The sequence below is a fragment of the Lacerta agilis genome, chromosome 5 (genome assembly GCF_009819535.1).
Source record: "Lacerta agilis isolate rLacAgi1 chromosome 5, rLacAgi1.pri, whole genome shotgun sequence".
Lineage (NCBI taxonomy): Eukaryota > Metazoa > Chordata > Lepidosauria > Squamata > Lacertidae > Lacerta > Lacerta agilis.
The window spans coordinates 33,333,707-33,359,591 of record NC_046316.1 but is presented as its reverse complement, the minus strand read 5'-3'; the positions used below and the strand labels follow the sequence as shown (position 1 = coordinate 33,359,591).

The 25,885-nt window shown below is 42.9% G+C and overlaps 1 protein-coding gene across 4 annotated transcripts in view; it reads right to left on the bottom strand.

Annotated features, from left to right (window-relative positions):
• PCGF5 (polycomb group ring finger 5) overlaps nucleotides 1-25,320 on the bottom strand; it is a 33,117-nt gene extending 7,797 nt beyond the window's left edge. For 3 of the 4 annotated variants that reach the window (XM_033149239.1, XM_033149241.1, XM_033149242.1), the window contains exons 1-6: nucleotides 8,157-8,281; nucleotides 7,324-7,632; nucleotides 4,453-4,549; nucleotides 1,685-1,740; nucleotides 1,515-1,574; nucleotides 661-809 (exon numbers count right to left, since the gene is read on the bottom strand). In XM_033149239.1, coding sequence (XP_033005130.1) covers nucleotides 661-809; nucleotides 1,515-1,574; nucleotides 1,685-1,740; nucleotides 4,453-4,549; nucleotides 7,324-7,435 — 474 coding nt within the window. In that variant the 5' untranslated portion in view covers nucleotides 7,436-7,632; nucleotides 8,157-8,281. Of the gene's footprint in view, nucleotides 1-660; nucleotides 810-1,514; nucleotides 1,575-1,684; nucleotides 1,741-4,452; nucleotides 4,550-7,323; nucleotides 7,633-8,156; nucleotides 8,282-25,197 lie in introns of those variants that run through there. The other variant, XM_033149240.1, reaches the window with a different exon arrangement.
• Nucleotides 25,321-25,885: the final 565 nt, after the last annotated feature.

The following is a 25,885-nucleotide window of genomic DNA, read 5'->3' as shown; positions in this document are numbered from 1 at the left end:
GTTTTGGAAAAGAATATTATAGGTTTGTGGGTCAGTCTGGATGATACCCTGAGTCCCTCCAAGCCTGTGCTCCTGTATCAAGGAGGCTTTAAATCTACTAGAAAAGGTTGCTGAACTGGTCAGACCAGTTCTTTTGTCAAGGTCACTGTCCCTGGCACCTTAAAGAATGAACTCTATTGCCATAGAGACAAATGGATGGACCCCCACACACACACACACCTCACCTGGCTGGATGCCTTGCCATCCTAGGATGGAGAAGGATAGGCCAAGGAGGGCTGTGTATGTGATGTTGATGCTGGAAGCTGGAGACACAGAAGCATATTTGCTCTGTGCTAGACTCAAGAGTGGTGACTTGGAGCTTCCCTGGCTTTGAGCATCCCTTGAGGAAGCAAGATCTGTTTGGGTGTTAATTAAAGCTATGTATTCTAAAGACAGCACAGTCTCTTACTGACCTTCATCTCAAGGAAAGCAAACCCTGGGTAAATGCAGGCACCCTTGGCGCCTCTCACTGCTCATGAAATAGAGGTTTTACACAACGATATAGTTGCAGGAAATTAGAATCTTCAACTGTCAACAAACCTACGTTGTTTACAGCATGCAGATAAAAAGGGTTCATACTGCTCAAGTTATTTAAGAAACAAAAATATTATCAAAACTCACTTTTACTACATTATCCCCGGACTGCCCATTGTTACGTAAACAATCCAGACAAATAGCAATCTGTGGGTCACTCCTGTGATAGTCTTTATCATCTTGATTTTCATCTCCATCTTCATCATCTTTGGGATCTTCAGATTTTGGATTTTCTTCTGCATAAATAAAATAAAATAAAATGAAACTTACCATTTACACATATACCACAACCTTCAAGCAAACGGACTAAGAATGAAATCCACAGCATGCTTACTAAGCAGTAAGTTGTACAGAAACCACTGAGGCATAACTCAATGCGGTGGTGCCAAGTGTTCCTTCTTTGTGTTGTGGCAGTTGCACATGCAGTCATGAATAGGTCTATTCTATCTATTCTGCTGTTCAATATCTTCACAAGACTGCTATGGGAGGGTTTTTTGGGTTTGGGAGGGAGGTGTCATCAGTATGCTGATGACAATAACACCCAATTCTTATTTCTCTTTTTTCAAATAGCAGATTAAAGATTTTGACAAAAAAAACAAAAGCCCGAATTCTTTCCTTATGTATGCCCATGTGAAACAGTTCAGATGCACAAGAATGCTCCTAGGAAGTATAACTGGATAAAAAACATTAGAAACAGCATAACATATATTCTCTATATGCACAACTGTGTAGTCAACAAACTCTAGAAGCTGAGCATTTTACCGTAAGATGTGTATAAATAAGCCATGTAACTAACAGCTGCAAGAGTTAACTCCAAGGGAAAAAGCAACAGCTGAACATACAGGTGTAATTTTGCGAGCACTGACGTTTTTGACGTTTTAAAGTAAAATACACTGGAACTTATTAAAATGTTACTTTAAAAAAATTAAGGATATAATTACCATCTCCATTTTCTTGAGGTTTGTTTTTCTTCCAGAATTCAGTCTCACGGTATAGTTCCTCTAGTTCACAACAAAAAAAGGAGCATGATATTTCAGTTCAATTATGTTGGAATATCAACAGGATTGCAAAGGAAAAAAAGCAGCAACCAAATGAAGATGGGGAAACTTACGTTCTCGAAGTCCTGGGACCAACTTAAATATAATTTCCTCTAATGTGTTATCCAGCCTGAAGAGAGATAAACAGAAAGAAAACAAGTATTTCGATCTGTTTAAAAAGTTATCTTTTTTTTAGCTAGCTGATAACAAATTTTATGAACATGCATTCTAGAACTTTAAAGGAAACGAGGAAGAAAACTTTCAGAACGCTGTTTTTGGCAGCAATTATTTAAGCTACAAATCCCCCAAACAACTACACAGTTATATTTAAACATTGTTTGTGATCCCAAAGTACCTTCCTACAGAGAAGACTAGCCACAAAATGCCTGACCTTGCCTCCTTCTAATCAACCTCTGCTGGAAGTTCTACCGCTAGTTGCGATTGTATTGAGAATGTATGGAGCCAAAAAATATTGACAGACAAATGGAAAAGAATATAGGGGGAATAGGGTACCATTTTTTTCTTTGTCCACTAAATGTATCAAAATCTTTTCTCTGGTATGTGTGTGTGTATCAGGGGGAAGCATCTAGATATTACAATTTTCAGAAGAAAGATATCCAGAGAAGAAAAGTATAAAAATCCTCTATGTCCTCAGAGAGAGAAGCCTCCATGGCAGTAATCTGTACAAAGCAAAAACTACACACAGCAAAAAGTGTAGTTTGGCTCATTGTCACATAGTGCTAAAGGGACTTTATTTGCCCCCTTAAAATTTGTCTGCAAACTTCCCCTAAAAATAAAATTGTCACAGTCCTGTAATTTAGGTTTACGCTGTTCAGTCTTCCTACCTAACAGCTGATGCATGTGATAGCACAGCAGCCCTCGCCAGTTTTCCCCACATCCTCCAGCCCCCAGCCAGAAAGAGTACTTTCGATCTGGATTGGTGAGAGATTGGCAGAAAGGGCATTTAAAGGGTGTTTAGAGGGTGCTCCTCACTTACATGATTTTCACTTATGCGCATGGGGTGCCAGAATGTAACCCCTGCGTAAGTGGGGAATTGTCTGTATTTAAAGGGATGCAGGGTCATATGAGAAGCTTCAGGATTGATCCCTGTGAGCAGCTGATTCATCTAAAGGATAGACTTTCCCCTCAAACAGATCAGTTTGCAAAATTCTTCTGGAAAAAGGCAATCCATAAAAAATCTACTGATTCTCCTGTCCATTTACCAGTACAGAGCCAATAGACCAGTTTTGTCCTAAGCCAGTAGCAAACCACAGAGAGACAAGTTGCATTAACTGCCATTGATTATCATTACCTGGATAGTATTCATGCTCAGTTACTAATATTATATATTTGTATTACAATTTTGATGTACTTGTGCTGAAATGGGATTTCTAATAAACACTAAAAGTGAAGGTAGTTATGAAATATAACAAAACGAGGACACACAGCAGGTATTTCACCTGTACTGTCTGTGAGCACAGTTTTGCAATTGTACTAACAGGTGAGCATAGAACAATTTCAATGCTGGTTCAAGCCATTAGTCTTGCCTCACCTGCTCCCTTATCTGCTGCCGCCACTACCTCATCGAACTGGAAAGAAATAAAAAAAGTCCCTGCAACTGAGTGCCTGAGGTGAAAGCATCTCAGATACAGTGGCTTCAGAAGAATCTTGTGCAACAGATTATATGGGAATTGAAAGCATTCAGAAAAAGGCTCCCTGTAGGTAGCCATTCATGACCCAAATCATTCACTTTCTCCTGCCAGAGAAGAAGTGGAGGTAGCAACAGTACTGACCAAGGGGGAAGGCTGTTGGTGTTAATCAGCATATATGCCTTTTCCCATAGTTTCTTACTACTCTGCATATAGTAATGCTACCTTGCAACTTAGCATAAGAATAGTTCGGGAAATCTGGGCTTCCTGTTCTTTAGCAACAGAAGACAGTTCTGTGCATCTCTTTAACCATCTGTAAAATCCAGGACATGGATCCTGTTGCAGTTAAACTGTGTTGCAACTCAACCACTGAAACCAACAAAATACATTATATATCCACCTTCCAGCATGACCACTTGGTTTGGGGAGTTTCTGTTTGTTTGTTTTACATTTTAACCTCTTCTCCCACTATAGAAGTATCCATTAATAGTCATATTTGAAAAGTAAGATAAACTGCTCATCACATTTTTGCCTCCTTAACAATGCAAAGATTCTGGTTTGCAGAGCTCAGTTGGGGAAGAAAGAAGGTGAAAAACCCTGCAGATTCAGCAGAAGAAAAAAGGAGCAAAGAAGCAGAAACAGCCATGATCTGCTGGCATTATTTTCCCAAGGATATTTCCCTACTTGCTTCCCCATTACTAACAGGCACCTCATTTTTTTCCGAAGCCCATGATTATGTAGTCTGATCCGCCTACATGTTAGTTTTCTGTATGCTCTCCTACCCTATCCATAATCTCAAGCATATTTAAGGTTCTTGCGATTTTTGTTTGTTTGTTTAAAAGGCCATTTGTGTGCACCAGTTAGTTTTTTAGTTTTAGAAAGAAACTAAACTGATAAGTCATTGTACTGCACTGCATAAAAGACAATTATTTTGCACTGCTAGGAGCAGAAGAGTGGGCAGGCAGGTAAGGTAAAAAGACATGATTACACACACCATATCATGGGATTGCATCCTGGTCCGTCTGAAAGATTGGAGATTTACTGCCACTCAGCATAGATGCAATAATGTGTTAGATGGACTAATGGTCAGACTCGGTATGGCAGCTTTCTCTATTTCTGTAGGTAGCCAATCATGGCAAAAAACAATTTAAGACAAACTCCACTGAAATAAGTTGTATTTAATATCCTCTTACCGTAACATTTCTAATGGATTGGTCTCATGAACTTGATTTCCACATCTGGGACAGTCATTGCTTTCTTCAAAGTGCTGCACAATACAACTCTTACAAACTACAAAATCAAGTAAGAAATAGGTTATTAAGACATAAATGTAAATTGGATGAATGATTTCTGAATGCTATCATTTAAAAGAGCATGCCCACACCTATCACAAGTACACCCCAAATTCCTTCCTGCCTTCCTCATACAGTGTTAGGATTTTATTTCCAACACACCTGGTAAAATCTGCTGACTTCTCTAAACTGATTTGCATGTGCCAAGCTGCTCTCAAAATTCAAATCAGAGAAGCTAGGAGCTCCATGTGCACAGAGCATGCAAGGAGATTCAGATAGGCTGCAGAGCTCTCTTTTAATGTAAACTGAAGTGATTCATTTCAAGGTAACTTAAAAATTTAAAGCCAGGACAGGGAACTGAGACTCCTCAGATAGAATCATAGAGTTGGAAGAGACCACAAGGGCCATCTAGTCCAATCCCCTGCCAAGCAGTAATGTTGTTGAACTACAGCTCCCACTATCCCGGGCCATTGGCCACAGTCCCAACTTCTGGAGGGCTGCAGGTTACCCAACACTGATTTAAAGTAACAATCAAGATTTATCATACCAATTTAGGGAAAACACAAAGCAAAGCTTCTGAATCTGGGGAAGAGACAGATTTATGTTGCACATGTGCCTGCATTATTTATTTAAATATTTTAATTCTGCATTTTCTGTTCCATCAAGGCAGCCAACAACAACATCAAGGAAACCCCCCCCCCCCCAGTATCTGAACTTCTGTGTCCCTTCAGTGGATACCACCAGGTGTAAAGGGGAGAAATAAGTCTCCATATACTTGCAGTAGACATGTACAGGGAAGTTGCTAACTTCCAGGGACATGTCCACCATGGCCCAATTTGGACATCATGCTAAACCATGGTTTAGTGTGATGTTCATAAGCTGAAATGAGCCCCGGACTTCTCCCATGTACCCAGGAGTAGAATTTTGCTAATGTTTACTTTCAGTTTCTTCTAATCTTAGTTTATAGTCACCTGCGAACCAGATATTGTGTTATAACAAACTGGATGAATTTCCAAACAAGCCCACTTCAAACCATGGCTTCCGCCCCCCCCCCCCCCTTAACTGATCAGTCAGCTTATAATCATGATTCTTGGTTTGCACACAATAGACAGAGATCAGGGGAAAACTGAAAATAAATGTTTTTGGTCATTCTCCCACCCATACTGGATGGGAGATTATGTGAACCCTAGGCCTGCTCATGTTAGTTGTACATGTGATGCTAAACTAGGTATGTGGAACCTGTGTCACTCTACATGTTAATTGTCCCTTCATTCCTGACCATTAGCCGTTCTGGGCAGGGCTGATGGGAATTTGAATCCAACATGTGGACTACAGATTATCCACCACTGATTCAGCATGACATATGAATGTGGTGCATGTACATTTATATATACACAAACCCCTTTAATATTTATTACATTTATCCATCACTCTTTCTCCAAGGAGCTCAGAGAGGCTAACATATGATTCCCAAGCAGTTTTCCATCCAGGCATTCTATAGGATTAGAACTATTTAGCTTTAACACTTTATTTACTTTTTTTTTACTGTGACAAACACTGGTATACATGTGGCAAACATGCTTACACATGAAGGTGGCCTAGAATGGAAATCAGGACACTACTTAATTCTTTCTGAGTTGAGATACTAGAATGGAGGCCTCATAAATGAAAGAATGAAATGTTTATGGGTGCTACTTATCAATTTGTAGGACCATTAGGACCATGTTATTAAAACTACCCATCAAGGGAATTTAAACCTTGTACAGGATTGGCCTGTCAGTCCCACTTCATGACATTTTTGTATTTAGCAAAAACTTCAGCAGTTTCATGGCTTGTCAAAATATAACTACTGAACAAAGCTCTTTAAAACAACTTTTTTGTTTCTTTTAAGTTGAAGGCACAGGGAGATCTAAGAAAAATATAGAATACAAACTATGTCAACCTCCAGAAAGAACACAGTACCCTGGTATTCTGTGACACTTTTGTCACAGGCATAGCTCAACTATTTAAACTTCCTTCAACTCTTTGAAATTTCTGATATTAAGGAATAACTGTGACATATTCTGTAAGTGATACTGTTTGAATATTTGAAGTGTATGCTATAGATCAGGGGTCCCCAAACTGAGGCCCGAGGGCTGGATGTAGCCCAATCGCTTTCTAAATGCGACCCGTGGACGGTCCGGGAATCAGCGTGTTTTTACATGAGTAGAATGTGTCCTTTTATTTAAAATGCATCTCTGTGTTATTTGTGGGGCCTGCCTGGTGTTTTTACATGAGTAGAATGTGTGCTTTTATTTAAAATGCATCTCTGGGTTATTTGTGGGGCATAGGAATTTGTTCATATTTTTTTTCAAAATACAGTCCGGCCCCCAACAAGGTCTGAGGGACAGTGCCCATGGCTGAAAAAGTTTGCTGACCCCTGCTATAGATATTATAATGGTGTATATTATGCAATAGTATAATGATGCATAAACTTTATGTCTTGGTTTTAAAATTATGTTGTGTAGTGGCTGGAATGTGGATCTAGGATCAGTGAGATCCAGGTTCAAAACCCCACTCAGCCATGAAACACTGAGTGACCTTGGCCCAGTCACTATCTCACAGTCTACCTCGCAGAGTTGTTGTGTGAGGATAAAATGGAGAACCACGCAGGTTGCCTTGAGCTCATTGGGGGAAAGGCAGGGAATAAATGTAGTAAATAAGATAAAAATAAATAATTGGAGCAAAGACCATTTTGTTCCAAAGATAGATGCCTCACATAATCCTACTTACAAGTATGGAGGCACTCAGTTACTGTAGTTGGTTTGATAAGATATCCTTTACAGATACAACAGGTGATATGGGGATTGAAATCTTTCACAAAGTGCTTCCTCTGGGTAGCCATTCGTGGCACAGGCTGCGGCAATAAAATGGTTTGGACCTGAGCCGTGAATCTGGAAGGCGAAGGTGGCAGGATCACAGGAGCCGGTGAGCTGCCCTGTGCAGCTGGACTTCTCCAGGCATTTGATCAAAATCCAAGGGTCCTCAGGGGGTGACGATTCCTAACCTCTGCTTCTTTTTAGAGTTAGACATCTTTGAGCCCTGTAACATACACATACACAAAAATAAAAACCCAGGAAATGGAAGTCTGACAACAAGACATGATCCCACAGCCACACCGCAAACACAAAAGATGTTTGAACTGGCCTGTGGAAGGAAGAAATGCCTGCAACATCTGCATGCCTGTTGAATTTAGTAAGGAAAAGCAGGAGGTAGGGAGAGCCTAAGAGCTTGTGGTAAGAACACAGAGGTACAAGAGAAACCTAGAAGCTGGCAGCAGGCCTGAGAGACTAAGGGAGGGGGCTGCTCAGCTGAAGAAGGAAACATGTTCCTTCTAACAGTCAAGCCCCTTCTATAAACGGGGCTTCACAAATGGGGCAGCAGGAAAGTTTGTTTCTTCATTAGTTTTTTTAAAGCTATTTACTATCTCTCCCCCCCCCCCCGCAATTTATGGTCTCACAGCTTCGTCCCGGTCTCAGGGCTGCCCCTCGGACTCTCCCCTCTTTTAACGCTCCCCGCTCCGCCTTGCCCCGGCCTGCACGCCTCTCCTCTTCAGTTTCTCATACCTGGCGCTACCCCCGGCCCGCTCGCCTGCCGGCAAAAGAGAAAGGGAAAGAGCAGGCGCGCCCGGCCTCCGTCTGACTGAGGCCGACGGGACGGCCCCAAAGCGAGCCCTCCTCGCGTCACCTGGGCCACGCCGTTGCTGCGCGCGCACGATATCCTTTCAACCAGGGCTCACCTGGCCTCCTTCTCCCCAGAACCTCCTTTCAGCCCTGAAGCAGAAACTTGAGGGCAGCGCGCCTGAGCACGTGCAGAGTGCTTTTTCTTCCGCGCCGACCAAGCGCACCGCGCACAGAACCGCTTGAATAAGCAGCGCGTGCGCGGTTGCAAGGTTCTGGCTAGGGCGCAGAGAGCCGGTCGCCCAAGCCCGGCTCCTTTGGCTCAGAAGCCCGGAGACAAAAACATACACTTGCATTGTCAGCAAGACTGCTCAACACCGGTCTTCACAGAAGCCAACTCCTAGGGGCCGGGTTCCTTCGACCCCCTTAACATATTTGAGGGCGCTGTTCCCACAAAGTTGACGGGCATTGCCATTCAAATGCGGACCTGTCCCCCCCCATATTTTACTCAAGTTGGCATCCCTGCCAGTCTTCATTTGATTGGTATGAGGCAGGCGTGTGTTCAGGTCAAAGATCAGGTTTGCAGATAGCCTGACCCTGGCACCTCTCCTTTGCTCTGCCTTTAGTAAAAGGCACAAGGTAATACTTTTCCCTTAACCGCATCCAGCAGGCGTTGACTGAAAAACTCCCGTGAGCACCTGTAGAAGGGAGCGAGGATGCTAGCGGCTTGGTAGGCGCTGCTGCTGTCAGATATGTGGGGCAGAGCCTAGAGATAGCTAGTGTTGTCGCGCCCCCCCCCCATTAGAGAAAGAGTCCCCTTTCATTCCAGATCGCATTGCTATACTCTTCAACTGCACCTGTTTGAACAAGAGTCCATGTAGCACAAACTGTAACAAATCACACTTCACTGGCTTTTCCCTCCAGGAAAAGCACCTTCTGAAGGGCATCCCTTGCAGTGGAGAAGCATCCCTCTGCCAAATTATTCAAGAAGGTGAATATTGGGAGGACAGCAACTTCCCTCCTCACACCCAAGAGAGAATGAATGGGCTTTTTGTGGCAATAAAATATGAATGTTTTTAAAATTCTGTAGAAATGGCTGCTCCGCTGCCGTTAAAAAGTGAAGCATTTGGTCACAAGCTTGAAACAAATACTCCTATTTTCCTTCGTTAAATCTTGGATGAAATACAAGCCATAAAACATTTCAAAATATTACAGCGGAGTTGTGTCTATGTATAATTAAATAATCCATACCAGATCGCTACTATTGTTGCCCTGTTCAATTTTGAACTTGCCAACCTAAAATAAAAACTTCCCAAACAAGGAACAATTTTGGAATGTCCATACATTTTTAAAATCAAAATAGTCTGAAGTACTGAATTCAATCTTTTCTTGATCATTCAAGTTTATTTTAAATAGCTGCATATGTGTAATGCTGAAGTATAATCCCTAAATTCCCCCCTCCCAATTACTTCTACCTGCATTCACCTTCCTTTCCTCTACTGCCTTCATTACATCTGTTTGTAGACTGCAAGCCCAACTGAGGCAGAGATAGGTTGGTCCACTTATTTTTTAAGGACAATATGCATGGAGGCAAGTTGGCCCATGTAATAATTGCACAACGTACTTTAATATATTCTCTATTTAAATAATGGGAATGTACACAAGGAACTACTGTACATGTTTGATTCAGCAGTGATATTTAAGCAGCCTAAAATTGTTTGTCAGAGTAAAACCACAACAGACAGACAGACAGCAGTAACAATGCTAGTTGTGCAATCATGTGTCTGGCTGAAATCATGCAGATGTGTTGGCTCTACCAAAATTAGCCAGCTGTATGACTGCATCAAAAACTTCCCTTTTCAGGAAATCTGTCATCCAAGGGTAATGGAAGAAGTGCATCTCCAGCTGTGTTTCTGCCAATAAGCCTCCATTCCTTTTTTAATAAAAAAAGCACAACTCCATATTAGTCAGGCAACTTGACAATTAATTAGCCACTTCTACAGTTCACATAAAAACAATAATATAAAACCGGCACCAATAAACAAACAAAAAGAAGCAGCAGCAGCAACAACGGGAAAGTTGCAAAAACCGTCAACACTGTGACTCTCAATTGATGGTGGAGGAAAACCCCAAGATCAGCTATGGTGTATTATGTTAGTTACAAAACCAGAAAAGTAGCTTCACCTGCAGACCATTTTCAGCTTTTTTTGTAAGGCACATGTCCCTAAACTGCAATCATAGAGCAAGGAATATGAAAAGACTAAACCTATTGTACACTTCAGTTGTTTTATCATCCTGATACTTCTCAACCATAATACAGGTCTTTTTAAAATCTCATACAGGCTTGAAAGAGCTATACTTTAAAGAGAAAGTATATAATATAGAACTATCAGACAAAGATTTATAGAATGGAAGAACACTTAAAAATTACGTCTCAAATACAGTAATGAAATATTTGTCCCATACAACTCAGATGCAAATTATTTAGCCTGGCTTACCCTAAGGTACAAGAGGATTATGGTACTGGCTGAAGCAGAAATTTGCTTTCCCTTGAAATCAGTGGACCAGTGGATGCATTTAGAATTCGGGTGTGTAAGTATAACTTTGATCATGACCTAAACATGTAGCACAAACAGATACATACACACCATCCTGGTTATTGCTAAATGTCCGGTACACTGGTCTTACAGAATAAATTAGAGATTAGCTCTAATAGTTGTTCTGTACTTGTTTTGCAGAGCAGACTACAAAACTGGTTTGATTACTAGCTTTCACATATGTTATTAGGACTTATTGCTCTATCTATGCTATACCTCTCTTGATCCCAAAATTTCAATGTCAATTCTAATTTCTAATTCCATATATGCCTACCATTAAATGTCTCTGTTCTTGATCTGTTTGATCCCATTAAAGGGACAAAAGTAAATCTAAACCATTGCCTTAAAAAAAATCTTTCAAACATGCTATCTATGGCAAATGTTCATACTAGTTAAAGGGCAGGACACTGGATTTTGACTGAATTTCATGGCAACTTGTCATGGCCTGAAGGGAACTTGTATAGACAAGCAAGTTTATGTCTAGGATTGCAAATTAACTGAACAAACCCTTTTTGACTACTCATATAAGTTTTTATGTACATGGAAAAATAAGCTTTCAATTAATCATGTGATTTTTTATTATTATTCATTTGGCAAATAATGCAACTTTAATTGATTGGCGGGGGAACCCTCTGTGGGTTGTAGGTGACTATTCAGATGTCAGCCCTAGAAAGTATTTGATAAATTATTTCAGAACAATAGTTGTGAAGCAAAACTTTGTTTTTATTTTGATGCATTCCTATGTTGCAACACATATCATCTTCAAAAAGACATTTCCTTCTGTTTAAGTACTTTTTATAAGTAGCTATTAAACATTTTTTTTAAAAAAAAAACCAACAACCCTAATTTAAAAATAAATTAAATTGGTATGCAATTCTAATTGTAGCAAAAGCTAGAATAAATTGGCACCTTAGTGTCACATGCTAACTCGCACCACAATCCTGTGCATGTTTACTCAGAAGTAAGGCACTGTGTACAATGAGAATTACTCCTTGAATAGTGACTCTAGGGTTGCAGCCTTAATTAAACACTCAAGAAATAGCAGTAAAATTAGCACATTTTCACCCATCTACTGTATGCTTAAAATTAGTTCATTTGAGTTAATTGTCACATATAAATGCCTCCAGATTGTGAAAAGTCAACAATATAGTGCTTTAAGACGAAGAGTACTCAGACTGTGTGATAGCAAACCTCTTTAAGTCTAGGGAAAATGGTAAAAAGCCCCTTTCAAAGCCACTCTGGCTACATCTATTTCTAAATTAAAGTTTTTTTGTGTTTGCTTTTATATGCTTTTTGATTGTTTTAAAACATTTTAAGTAGGTTTGTTTGCTTTTTAAATGTATTGCTCTATCACAGGTGTGTTTGCTGCCCTGGGCTGCTTTGTGAGGAAGAACAGGATATAAATTTAATAAATAAAGGGAACATTGGGCTTGCCCTATTCCTCTAACACAGCATATGTTGGAATTTTGTGTATTTTTTTGAAATACCTGCATCTAAAGAGCTATTTTAAGCATATCCAATTATTTCTTTTACTGTTCTAAGTGCTGCCACCCCAATTTTACACAACAAGAACAAAACAGTAACCGCGTATCACTGCTTGTTTTCATTTTTCAGGTTCACAGGAGCGAAGTTCATATACTTTTTGTACAGATTTGCAGTGGTTGTCATTACCTAGCTAGTTATACAAAATTGTCCATAATTTGTAGTGATCAATTGCATCACAAATTGAGCACTATTGCCTCCAGAATCTCTTTTTCTGGCTCGTAACATTAAACGAGATTCTGCACTGTCAGCATTCAACAGACGCAGCATGCAAAAGCCATCCTATTTGTTAGGTACACGCACTCAAGCTCTTTATCATTAATCCCTTACTCTCAATAAAACTCTTGATTGGTTGTGGAGAAAAAGCATAGCCAGCCACATTAGTTCGTATGTTCCAAAATCTACAGTAATGCCAACCAGTGTCATAAAATAGTGAGCAGGCTTTTGAGTTCTTCAGAGCTGCTTAGCATGCTGGTACATAGCTGTCAACTTTTTCCCTTTTTTAAGGGAAATTCTCTTATCCCGAATAGGATTTCTCGCAAGAAAAGGGAAAAGTTGACAGCTATGATGCTGGAGGTTAAGCAGACTTTGAAAGATGGATGGCCATTTGTCCTGGGTGCTTTAGTTGTGATTCCTATATTGTAGGGGGGTTGGAGAAAATGACACTAGGGGGTCCCTTCCAATTCTGAGATTCTATAAAAACAGGAGAAGGGGCAGGGGAGAAGCTGCTGTGATGTTAAAGAAAGTGTACAGCTGTTTGAATGGCTTTGTCAGACGCATAAACGATGCCTTATGAGGAACGGCTTAGGGAGCTGGGTATGTTTAGCCTGGAGAAGAGAAGGTTAAGGGGTGATCTGATAGCCATGTTCAAATATATAAAAGGATGTCATATAGAGGAGGGTGAAAGGTTGTTTTCTGCTGCTCCAGAGAAGCGGACACGGGGCAATGGATTCAAACTACAAGAAAGAAGATTCCACCTAAACATTAGGAAGAACTTCCTGACAGTAAGAGCTGTTCGACAGTGGAATTTGCTGCCAAGGAGTGTGGTGGAGTCTCCTTCTTTGGAGGTCTTTAAGCAGAGGCTTGACAGACACCTGTCAGGAATGCTTTGATGGTGTTTCCTGCTTGGCAGGGGGTTGGACTGGATGGCCCTTGTGGTCTCTTCCAACTCGATGATTCTATGATTCTATAACCCTATGCATGTTGATGCAGAGGTACGTCTCACAGTATTCAGTAGGCCTTACTGTCTAATAAGTGTGTTTCTGACTGCGGCCAGAAGAAACCATAACAAACCACAAAACAATATAACTAGGGTACTAACAAAAAGAGGCAGCTGACCGCTGCCTCTTCCTGCCCCAATGCCTGCCTCATGTGTGGTCCAAGTCTTACTTTTTCAAAAGTAGTTCATTGAGGTAAGTGGTGACTGGTGCCCACTGGGTAGGGTAAAAGGTAGGGAGGCCAACAGTAGGGGGAGCCAGAGACAATTACGGGCAGAGCCAGCTACCGGTAAGCTTTGTCTTCTTCCTCCTCCCTGCTGCATTTTAGAAAGGCAACACTTGAGACTGAGGAGGAAGCTGACAGCCAGTGCCCCCCTCTAGTCTGGCTGTACGGAGGGAGGTAGACAGGTGGGGCTGGCTGAGAGAAGACTGAGTTTGGTGGGGCAGGGTCCACTTCCTTGAATGGACCAGCCTCCATTCCTTATGGTTGTGCATTCATTCTCCTTTGGTTTGTGCTCTGATGTTCGCACCTTTAGTGTTTTCTACAGACCAGTCCTCAGGATTCTGGTCAACAGGGGGTGGGGGAGATGAAGAGAAAGCACAGAAACAGTGAAAGGTGTTGGGAGGTTGAAAAAGTGATTACTAATAAAGAGGGGTTTCTTTGTGTGTGTGTTTTCAGATCCTTCCCAGTGCCCCTCCTGCCCGAATCACGGATAAGCCATGAAAACAAGCTTATGAAAGGAGCAAGCACCCGAAAAGAGGTGAAATGTCCTTCCATTTTGCTCCCAAAGCAAGGCCAAAGGACTGAGCAAGGTTTCTTTCTGGTGGTAGGGGCTTGGGTGTGCATGTGGGCAGTATATGCTTTTCAGACAATCACAGTGATAGTGATGCAAGAATAAATAAAATTTAATACTTCAGAACAAACATTGTTATGTAGGTAATTTTTGATTGGCTTTTGACATGCTTCATTTTTGTGTGTCTTGTGAAGTTGCATAGGAGAAACCGCACTCTACGCATATACTTTCTCAATTTGGAACATTCCCATTTCATGTTAAAGCTCTTTAATGCCGGTGTGCCAACAGTCCCTGTAGTCTAGGCAAAACTGGTCCCCAAGTGGCAAGAGTGTTGTCTAGCAATGCTAACTTTCATTTTCCCACCAGGGATTGAGCATAGGTTTCAACATTGGAGCTGCTTTCCACAGAGAAAAAGAGTAACTCACCCCCCCCCCAAGCTAACTCTTTGTACATCTTGTTGCACAGCCTTTCAAAGTTGTTGGGCCAGGTGGTTGAGAGGGCCATGATTCAGACTGGTGGAAAGGGTTTCTTGGCCATGGATGGGACAACTGAGAACCAGGCGGATATAGAAAAGCAGGAAAATGCCTGTTTTTAAAACTCAGATGAAAGGATGTGGTTTCTTTCGGTGGTAGATGGAGATGCACTTGGGCAACAAAATCCCTTCACAGGAACATGAACAAAAAACATGTCACAGTAGACAGCATGCTTACAAATGGGCCTTAGACTGGGCATTAGAAGAGGTGAAATGGATCTTAAAAGTTGGCCAAGCTTTGTAAGTCCAGTCCTTACTGCAAAAAGCCCAAAGGTTTTTGGGAAGCAAATTTGTTGTTGCCAATATGCCATTGAATCCCACCTGCATATACCAATTGTCTGGAAGTACCCCTAGACTAGCATGCCCAGGGGTTCCAAAACACCTGGAGATGGCTTAAACCAGGGCTTTTTTTCAGCCGGAACTCAATTCTGGCACCTGTTTTTCTAGAAAAATACCACTGGCTTAAACCATTATTATCACTCCTATTTTTTCTTCTTCCACACCGCACTATGTGAATGGTCATGAGAGGTTTCACAGCGTTGACCCAGGGTTCTGTCTAATGAAACTGTGCCCAAAATAGTGCATGAAAATTCATTAACTGTTTGTGTACATTACATTTAACTTCACTTCTGTTGCAAATGCCCATCATCTCCACCATCAAGAAAGCAATTGTATACAACACCTGTACAGGATATGAATTTGCAGCAATGGACCAAGTATAAGGGTGCTTCATATATTACAGTAGAATTAGGAACACATGAAAAAAATAGCACATGGTATCTCATACAATGAATGAAACATGGAATTTGCAGTTAAGGTATTCCACTAAGATCCAGATTAAAATATGTTGTGACAAAATCCACATTATACCACCCTAGACATACTGCCAGACTGCATCTCAGCTTCACTTCTGCTAAAGAACTACAGAATCTTATCGAAACCTGTTGTTTCATATTATTTACTCTTACTACAAACTCCCTTTTCCTCTTCTGTCTGTATTCACAACTGAGAAGTTAGTTAAAAACATTCCAGTTAAAATTGTGCCTGACCTGACAAGAGCAGGATTATAACTCCTGTTCTAGTTCATTAGACAATTCAAAGGTATTTTCTCTTAAATATATGGGTGAATGAAGCAACTCAGCAGCTTTGTCTTTCCAGACTGCAGTGTGATTTGTTTGTTTGTTTGCTTGTTAAAGCTACAGGGAGGAGAAAGGGAGAGAGAAGTCCTCAAACAGCAAACACATTCACCTGCACTAATTTATTCAAGCTACTTTTCCACAGATGGGCAAGCGAATTTGGATGGTTAAAATGCACATGGATGGTTTGGATGGTTAAAATGTAAATGTAATGTAAACAATAAATGGTGGACTGAAATAAATACATATGCAGCTTATTCGTTCAGTCACCACCGCAAACTACCGGTATTGCCAATTTTAGATGAGCCGATCCTAGTTTCAAACCAGTGGCAGTTAACAGTTTCAAAACTAATATCCCACACTAACATTTATTTTTATTTTTTTAATGGGAAGTTGATATAAAAGTTGATTCTGGCTGGGAGCAGTTCACAAGATCTTGTATTTTTGTTCATATGCAAATGACTCTAAGTTCATGTGCCATTGATCTTGGATTACAATTGGCCCTAGAAAGCCCTGGAGTAAAAATTGAGGATGCTGCTTCTTCTCTGCCCTTACTGAAATGCCTTTCCTAACCGTTTACCTTTCCTAAAACATAATTAGGTGAAAGGCCTGCTTCAAAATATAATGTATGTCACCTGCATGCCATCTTTTCTTCTACAGAGATGATGAGAGAAAACAACAGTATTTATTGCTGCTTATGAGTAATGATTACAAGTCTACATCCCCCCACCAAGATAGACTACTTGTAGTTAGCATATATGATGCCTGATTGTGAAGCTTCCATCTCTGCACGTGTATTTCATTTAGCCCTTTCCCTCTACTCATGAAGCACAGGATTCTTTGGGGAAACTACTACTAATTTGGTAAAATCATAAAGAGGACAGACTGCTCATGTTGAGTCTTGTTAAACAGCCACAACAGCTTCTTGCCTCTACCCCTGTGTTACACACACACACACACACACACACACACACACACACACACACACACGTCAGTCTGTGCCAATACTATAATGCCTTATTATTACTTCCATTAAGCCCAGTCTGTGGAATTCACCTGTTTCTAAATAATTCCTTCTGACCTTCACCAGTCACAGGATTTTATTATCAGGTATAAAAATCAACATGGAATTCAGATATGACCTTTGGGAGGAATTAGAGAGTTCGTGTATAGATTACCTCATCTTTCTGGGAACATTAAGGAGAACCAAATTATCTGCAATAAGTATGACCTTGCCTCTTCTCATCCTGTTTTTCATTGCAAAACAAGAATGGAACAGAGTAACATAGGGTTCTTCTGGCCCTGGAAGGGTTGTGTTAGATGTAATCTTATCTCAACATATACAAAACTGTAAGCATTAAAGACAGCTACGTTCAGGTAAGAATCCAAAACCCTGTGCTGTCTGGAAAGGCAGAAAAGTCTCATGTCATTCAGCACTTGTTTGATCTTCTTGTGCTGAGCAAAGTTTCCTTGTTTAATACTTTGATTTTTCCAACACAACATCCTGTGATTAGAGATTGCTTTCAAGACTGTCTTGATTTTCTGCTCACAGTGCAGCCTATATTAGCCAGTTGGATGTGCATGACCTTATATATCACATCTCCACTATTCCTGTGTCATGTAACCAGTGGTGGCTGACAAGGTCCTTCGTTGGGTGAAATCACCCAGCATCGTTTCATGGCAACCAGGCGGGATTCTTGCTCATCTCTTTTAGTCCTGGGAGGTGTAGGATAGGAAGGTTAGGCTGCAGCCAGAATCATGCGGGTTACAGCTACATGGTTTTTGACTGGATAATCATAGTTGTGCAGACAAGGACTGTTGGCATCAGCTTCAGCACACCTTGCCTCCATTGCTGCTTCCTGGTGCTTAACAGTGTGGATGAGAATTTTCTTCACCATAAAGCGACTGCTGGAGGCTAGCAAACCATCTTACCTGCTGTTGCTGCCTGCCATGGGTATAGTAGCCAAGGGGGGCAGGGAGGGGCAGCTCTGCCCTAATCAATAGAAATCAATAAAAATGCATGGCTAACTGAGGTTCTGCCCCCCCAAAAAAATCCTGGCTACGCCTATGCTACACACACAACAACCTTTCATCGTGATATACAGAGGCCACTAGTACCCAGCACAGTTGGCACTAACCACACCAATGTGTGAGGCTTCCTTGTAATGTTCCTGAACAGCAGGGCTATATTGACATGCTGTTCATTCACCCTCATCCTGCTACACACCTGCACAGGATCAAAGCTGCAGGATCAGACGATGGAAGAATAACCTATGGATTTCTACTACTCCAGACAGAGCCTCATTAAAATGATTATTTGGAAGTGTTGATACTAGCAAATATCACTAGCAGCCTGACCCTGCCCATCTGCCCTCCACCTTTGTTGCAACCCTCTAACGTAACATTAGACCCCTGGAACAGCTCAGTCGGTAGAGCATGAGACTATTAATCACATGGTCCTAGGTTTGAGCCCCATGCTGGGCAAAAAGATTCCTGTATTTCAGGGGGTTGGACTAGATGACCCTTGTGGTCCCTTCCAACTCCACAATTCTACGATTCTAAAAGCATAGTGCCTGCTCTGCTAGTGCAACACCAGAGCATGTTGCACAGCGCTGGAAACTGACATACCGTATTTACTCTAATGCCCACCTTTTTTGGCGAAATTACGTTGTGAAAATTAAGGTGCGCATTAGATCCAATGGCACATTTACATTCACCAGCAAATACCTTTTTTTGGTTTTAAGGTTCTGAAAACTGAGGTGCGCATTAGATTCGATGGCGCATTAGACTTGAGTAAATATGGTAGTATAAGATGTCAGGTTGGTATAGCTGCCCACAGTTGTACAACAGCCATATCAATGATAGACGAACAGGAAACAAAGTTTATCGTTACTGCATTCAGGGAGGCCTCTCTGCTTTCGTGGAACTGCAGACAACTTTGCCACTTCAAACATGGCGGTTCTGACCTGGTTTGCAACCTTTTCTTGCTAGCCACTGCATTCTGCTTTAACTACATGAACTTGCAGAGTTGCCACTAATGAGAACAAAATCACAGCTAGGTTCACAGTTAATAAGCCAAATAAAGACAATGGTTAAAGGAATAAATAGGCAACATGGTCACTTCGAACTGACAAAGGACGGTGTGCATCTTTCAGATCCACCAGACTCCCACACAACCAGTGTCACTATGGGCAGTTTTCATACTGAGAGAACAATACAAGATGAACAATATGAGATGAGAATTGGCAACCGCATAAAGTTTGAAAATTCTGCCAGTGGATTTGAGAATCTTCAGATTGAAGTGGACTGGATTTTCAAGCCAAACCTACAGCAAGGGTCTCTATAAGCCAAGCACAATTTCAGACAGAGTCCAATGCACAGCAGATCTATGGAATTTGCATTGTTCACTGCCCCATTCCTTTTCTCAACCTTGCAATCCTATCAGGACTAGTCATGGGGGCTTTTCCAGAAACAGGACAGTTATGGTTGGGTTTTCATCCATTTCCGTTGAAACAGGAAAGCAGCAGTCCTCCCATTCTCAGTCAAAACAAATGTATGACAACCTTACAGTTACAGAAAATCTTGCTACTTTTAGTCCCACTCTACAGACACTTTGAATATTTTAACACTTATTTTTACTTTGCAGGATTTATATTCTGCTCAATCATCACAAACATCTAAGCGGTTAATATGAAATAATATATTCATTAGCATGCTGAGAATAGGGTAAAAAAAAGTTGTTCTAATATTTGCCAGAAAACAAGTAAAAAAGTAGTCTGGGTAAGCTTTCTAAACAAAAAAGTGTTTAGGAGGTGCTGGAAGCAATACATCCAAGGTGCTTTCCTAATATCAAAGGGCAGGATGCTCCAGAGATTAGATGCTGCCAAACGGAAGTACCGAATCCTTTGAAGTGCATCAGAAATAAGGTCAAAGATAGTGATGTAAGGGGGTAATCAACAAAACTCCTGTGTTAGATCGAATCATAGAACCGTAGACTTGGAGGGGACCCCAAAGGTCATCCAGTCCAACCCTCTGCAATGCAGCAATCTCATCTAAATCATATGACAGCTGGCCCTCTAACTTCTGCTTAAAAACTTCCAAGGAAGGAGAGTCCATCACCTTCTGAGGGAGTCCGTTCCACTGTCAGACAGCTCTTAATGTCATAAAGTTCTTCCTGGTGTTTAGTCAGAATCTCCTTTCTTGTAACTTGAAGCCACTGATTTGGCTCCTACCCTCCAGAGCAGGAGAAAACAAGCTTCCTCCGTCCATAAGACAAAGATATCTGAAGATCGCTATCATATCTCCTCTCAGCCTCCTCTTTACCAGACTGATCATACCCAACTCCCTCAACTGTTCCCCATAAGGCTTGTTTTCTAGACCCTTGATCATCTTGGTTGGCCTCCTCTGCCAGCTTGTCAATATCCTTCTTCAATCGTGGTGCCCAGAACTGGACACAGTACTTCAAGTGTGCTCTGACCAAGGCAGAATAAAATGAGACTGTTACTTCCCTTGATCAGGACACCAGACTTCTATTGCTGCAGCCTAGAACAGCATTACTGTTTTTTGTTGCTGACTATTGTTACTAAGACCCCCTAGATCCTTTTCACATGTACTGCTGCCAAGCCAAGTGTCTCCCATCTTATATTTGTGCAGCTGGTTATTCGTAGAACATCTCAACTGGTACACTCTGACTGGTTGTGCCTAACTCCAACTGACTCCTCCAGCCTCCTGTGTGTACTTTCTAACCCAGCTTCATTGGTTGTTTGTGAGACAAGACAGTATTTGGTCCAGTTCTTTGGTCTTCTGTGTCTTTGCTTTAAATGACAAAAAGTTATCACAATGTAGCTAGCACTGCTCTACAAGTTAAAAAGATGTAAAGAACGCTCCCTTCCCCCCACCCTTTCTTATCAACACATTCAGCAGTCATGCTTTATGAAAGGGAAAAGATCTACAAAATTATTTGCCTCTCATTTTCTGGGATCAATGCATCAATAATAGTCCAGTCTAAATGAAACCAATAGGCATTATTGCATGACTATTTCTTTTTTCCAAGTAATATCTGGCATTAGGCAATGCTGTTTTAACTTTGGTGGGGCAACTGATTTGACAGAATTTAGATGGCTGTTCTGATCTCGCATTTGTGGCTGCCATGGTACACTTGGTTGCTTTCACAGACATAGCTTCTGCAACATCCTATATCATACAACTGTGCAAGTCCACCATGCAGACCTGTTGCAGCAAATGGCCACTCTATATTAGGCACACAGATCTGTGCAGACTTGTCTGTATTTGCAGTAGCCCAAAAGCCTTCAAGTTGGTTAATTAGCCACCAGAGTCCTACATGCTTGCACTCTGCCTGATTCTGAGCCATGCAGCACTGACATTGATGATGCTTGTACTTGGCTTTTGTGGACAGTCACAGGGCTACGTCACAGGATGCTCTCCATCAGTCAGTCAGTCAGTTTTATTATGGCAAAAGCCAGCAGCACAGAAAATCATAAATTGAAACAGAGAAAATCGGCAACATCATCACCAGAGATAAAACAATTACACAAAGGAACTTTACAATGTGTTATTCAATAAAAGAGATTTACGCTTCTCAATAGCTAAAGTGCAGAATTTGGCCGCATCATATGATACTAGACTTGAAGAATCCTCCAGAAGATATTTTCGTAAAATTTCGGGGAAGGATTCCAAATAGTGTTGTAAGGGTGTAAACTTTGTTAAAAGGGGTAAAATAAATTGAGCACGTTCTTCACTATAGAATTTGCAAAATAAAAAGATGTGAGTAACGGATTCTACCTTGTTAGACATGCAGGGGCAGAGACACTGGAACCTTCATAAATTTGCCATACGGCACTGCTGAAGGCATTGGATGCTCTCCATCCTAAACAGCTCTTGGCTCAAAGACCCTTTTAACTCAATGGCTTGTCTTTCCTGAAAGGTGGTAACTCACTTCAGCAATTAGATCTGGAGAACATTATTTAGTACACCAAACTTTGGTAGTGGCTAGACTTGTCCCATTTCTGTATAGCACCCATCTAGGCCTCTGAATTGCATCAGCAGAACATGCTCATGGCCTAGTCCTCCCTTCTCTTTTGCCACTTCCAGAAGAGACACTGCATTCTTTCTCCCACCTCTCATTTCCCTACTCTTGGGTATAGCAGAGCTAGCAACAGACTGCACATCTCCAGTCTGTCTATTCTGCAGCTCTGGGCTCTCTCCCTCCCTCTTCCCAACTCTTCTCACAGTCATCAGCACTCAACATCCTTGGACACATCTGCCAGGGCCCTAGCAGGACCCATTGCTGGTGCCTGTTCTGGGGAGGCCTTAATCCCCCACTCCTGGCCCTCTGCTGCCACAGCTCATCCAGACTTTCTTTTGTGCTATGCTTTCCAGGCGCAGGTCTACACTTTGTAAGTCCACCTGCTTTCACCAGGAAAACATGCTGTTAAGGCTGAATGGAAACAAACAACAATTTGCAGAAAACCTGTTTGCTGTGTGTTCTGATTCAACAGTAAACAGCGGGGTTTCTTGGGAAAGGTGCGGGGGCAAAAAAAAACCAAAAAAAAAAAAAAACCGCTCAGACACTGATCTGAAATGCACAGGCCTGTGCCTGGGTCTGGATGAGCCCTTAGTCAGTTCATCAGAAACCACCAGAGAACCACCAGAAGCAAAGGAACTGGGCAAAGTACATGCCTACAAAAAAAACAGTAGTAGTAGTACAGTAGTACTATTTTGCACAGTTACAGCCCTACTGGGGCCATGTGGCCCATCCTATGCACATTGATACAGGACAGGCACTTTGGTCACATTGTTTCCAGCACCTGCTAAAAAGCTTTTTGTTTAGGCAAGCCTAATCAGATGCAACATGTATTTTAATAGGTATTTAAACTACTGATTCTATTCATATTTGGAGTTGTTTAAAACTTTTGACCTTTATAAGGTCAAAAGTTTTTATAAAGGTCAAAATTTTTAAACAACTCCAAATGTGAATAGAATCAGTAGTTTAAATACCTATTAAAATACATGTTGCATCTGTAACAGAGATACTATTTATAATCTCTTACATGTTATGTAAGCTGCTTAGGAGTTTCAACAGTTCAGTGGCATACAATTTTTTTTATCAAATACCAATAAATAAATCCCAAACCACAGTAGTAGGGCACTAACTGCAGACTGTACGTTTATGGAATCAATTTACTTTGATCCTACAGGGGTGCTTGCTTATGTATTTCATTTACATCTCACTTTCCTTCCATCACGAAACACATCGCTTTCAGGTAGTCTTCCATCCAGGTACTGGCAAAACTCAGACCTGCCAAGCTTCAGCAAGGTGGCTGCATCAGGTGTCTTCTTGCCACTTTACTACACCATGTCTTGCAATGTGGTCATGAATTTATTTTGAAGCTTTCAACCTTAATGATTCAATATTCAACATTGTCTTATAGTCCATAGCATCACCAAGGCAATCTCCAAGAAGGAAATCAAAGTATTAAATAGTCCACAGGCGTTTCCCCTAATCTATGGCAGGAAAAGCAAGATAAGATTGCTGGGAAAGATTCAAAGCTCCTATTAATTTCAAATGACCTGGAACATCCTGGCCGTAAAGAGACTCCCCATCGAAGCACGTTTAGGATAACAATTTAACACACCAATTCTAAACAGGTGCGCATGAAAGCAGGCTTCAGTCCCAGGCAAAATGTGTTAAGAATGGCATAGGTGTAGCATAATGGTTAGAGTGTTGGACTAGGACCTGGGAGAGCAGGGTTCAAATCCCCACTGAGCCATAAAGTTCACTAGGTGACCTTGGGCCAGTCACTATCTCTTGGCCTGACCTACCTCACAGGGTTGTTGTGACAATTAAATGGCGAAAACCATAATATGAAAACAGCTTTTGGACAATTAGTATCTTTTTACAATGTGTGCAAGTTCTTCTGACTCTCTCTCTCAACACACACACACACACACACACACACAGCGAGGTGAGTCACTATTCTGTGGAACTGATGATTCATCCATTCAGTCACCATCTCCGGGCCATACTAACAAGCAAAAACACGTGGGTTGTAATCCACAAACCACTTTACACCGAAGGTCCTTCTCAATCGGCCGGATTCGGAACGGCGCCGGATTTTCTGCCCCCTCACCCACGCCTCCAATTCCTCAAATATTTATTCCCTATTTCCTTCATGACGAAAGTGTGTGTGTGGGGAGAACAACTATGCGCCCAGGGAGATGGGTACCAGGAGCCTGAAGGGGGGACGTTTCACTCCTTAATGCCTTTAACGCTCCCCTTTACCGCACCCACGAGATCAGGTGTATTATCAGCATGACAGTTTCACTTTTGAGATCAGACAGGTGTGTGTTTTTGTGTGTGTGTGTGTGTGTGTGTGTGTGTTTGTGTGCGTCCGCGGCATCCGTGGCCCATCGGCGCCGTCAACACCGAGCGAGCGCCCAGTTCTCCCTTCGCCACATCCAGGACGTGCGTCGCTCCTCCATCTCCTCCTCCTGTGACATCTTATATAAGAATGATCCGAGCAAGCTCCAAAAGCGGAAGGCGGCCGAGCCACCCCGGGAGTAAGGAGCCGGCGGAACGGGCGCTCCTCCGGACAAGGAGCTTTCGTCAAAAACTAGCGACATGCTAGAAAAAAGCCCGGCAGGGAAGAAGCGACGCAGCAGCCAAATGCAAGAGACACCCAACAGGATGATGAGGTGGTGGTGGTGCGCTCGGTTCCCCATTGCGAAGCTCCCAAGCACCATCGCCAGGACACCTTCCTGCCCCTTTCCAGTGATGGGAAGTCCCAGCTTCCCTTGACTCGACGCAGGTTCCTTAATTATAGGAGGCGGCGGGGACACGGGAGAGAAAGTTAACTCTCCGCTCTCCCGGCCCCTTCCCGAGCCTCGCAGGAGCAGCCTCGCTACCCTGCCCGCCTTTGGCTTCGGGTGGTGTTGTTGCTGCTGCTGCTGCTGCAAGGCGCGATTCCGACAGGAGCACGTTCAGCAACTTGTTATGACAGACGAGCCCTCCTCCTCCTCCTCCTCCCCCGACGCCATCCCGCTGCCCTCCCCCGCCTTAACTTTCCTCTGGGGTGGCGAGCGAGCGAGGGAGGGAGAAGCAGGGCGGCCGGGGACGAGCGGGCTGGCTGGGCAAGACGCTTTCCCTTACCTTCCCCCGAGCAGCGCAGCGGGAGCGCCCCGAGGACGCGGCGCGGGAGTTACGGGCGTGAGGCAGGCGAGGCGGTGCGGGGAAGCTCGGCGCGCTCGGCGCTGCTATTCAGCTGACAGGACTTCCACGGGGGAGGGAGGAGGAGGAAGGACGGGGGCAGGAGGAGGAGGAGGAGGAGGAGGAGGAAGCCTCGCGCGGAGCGGCGCGGAGGGAGCGGCGCAGGGGGGCGGAGGACTTTCCCAGGGCTTGTTGTTTACGCATTGCTGCCCTGCTCGGTGCACGCAATGCACTCTCTGATTGGACGCAAACTGGGGCACAGCCTTTCGCCGCCCGCCCTCGCCGCCGCCGCCGCCTCGCAGCCATGCCGCTGCGGCCGCCGATACACGGAGCCCCGCAGGGGAAGAGCAGGGCTGGCAAGTTCTGCCCCGCTTTGAGGGGACTTCGGCTCCCGTCGCGTGCGCGCTCCCGACTCTTCCACACTCGCCTTCTCTCTCCCCCTCCCCACTCCCAACACAAACGTGCGCGCGCGCGCAAGCGGAGCCAATGGTGTCGGGCGGCCCTTTTGGCGAGCGCGGAGTTTACCCTTCTTGGCCTGGCTGCGCACATGCTGCCAGGGCTCCGGCGGAAGGAGCGTGCGCGTCGCACATGCGCACCGGGGTCCCGCGAAGCCGCGGCCCTTCCAGCCTGC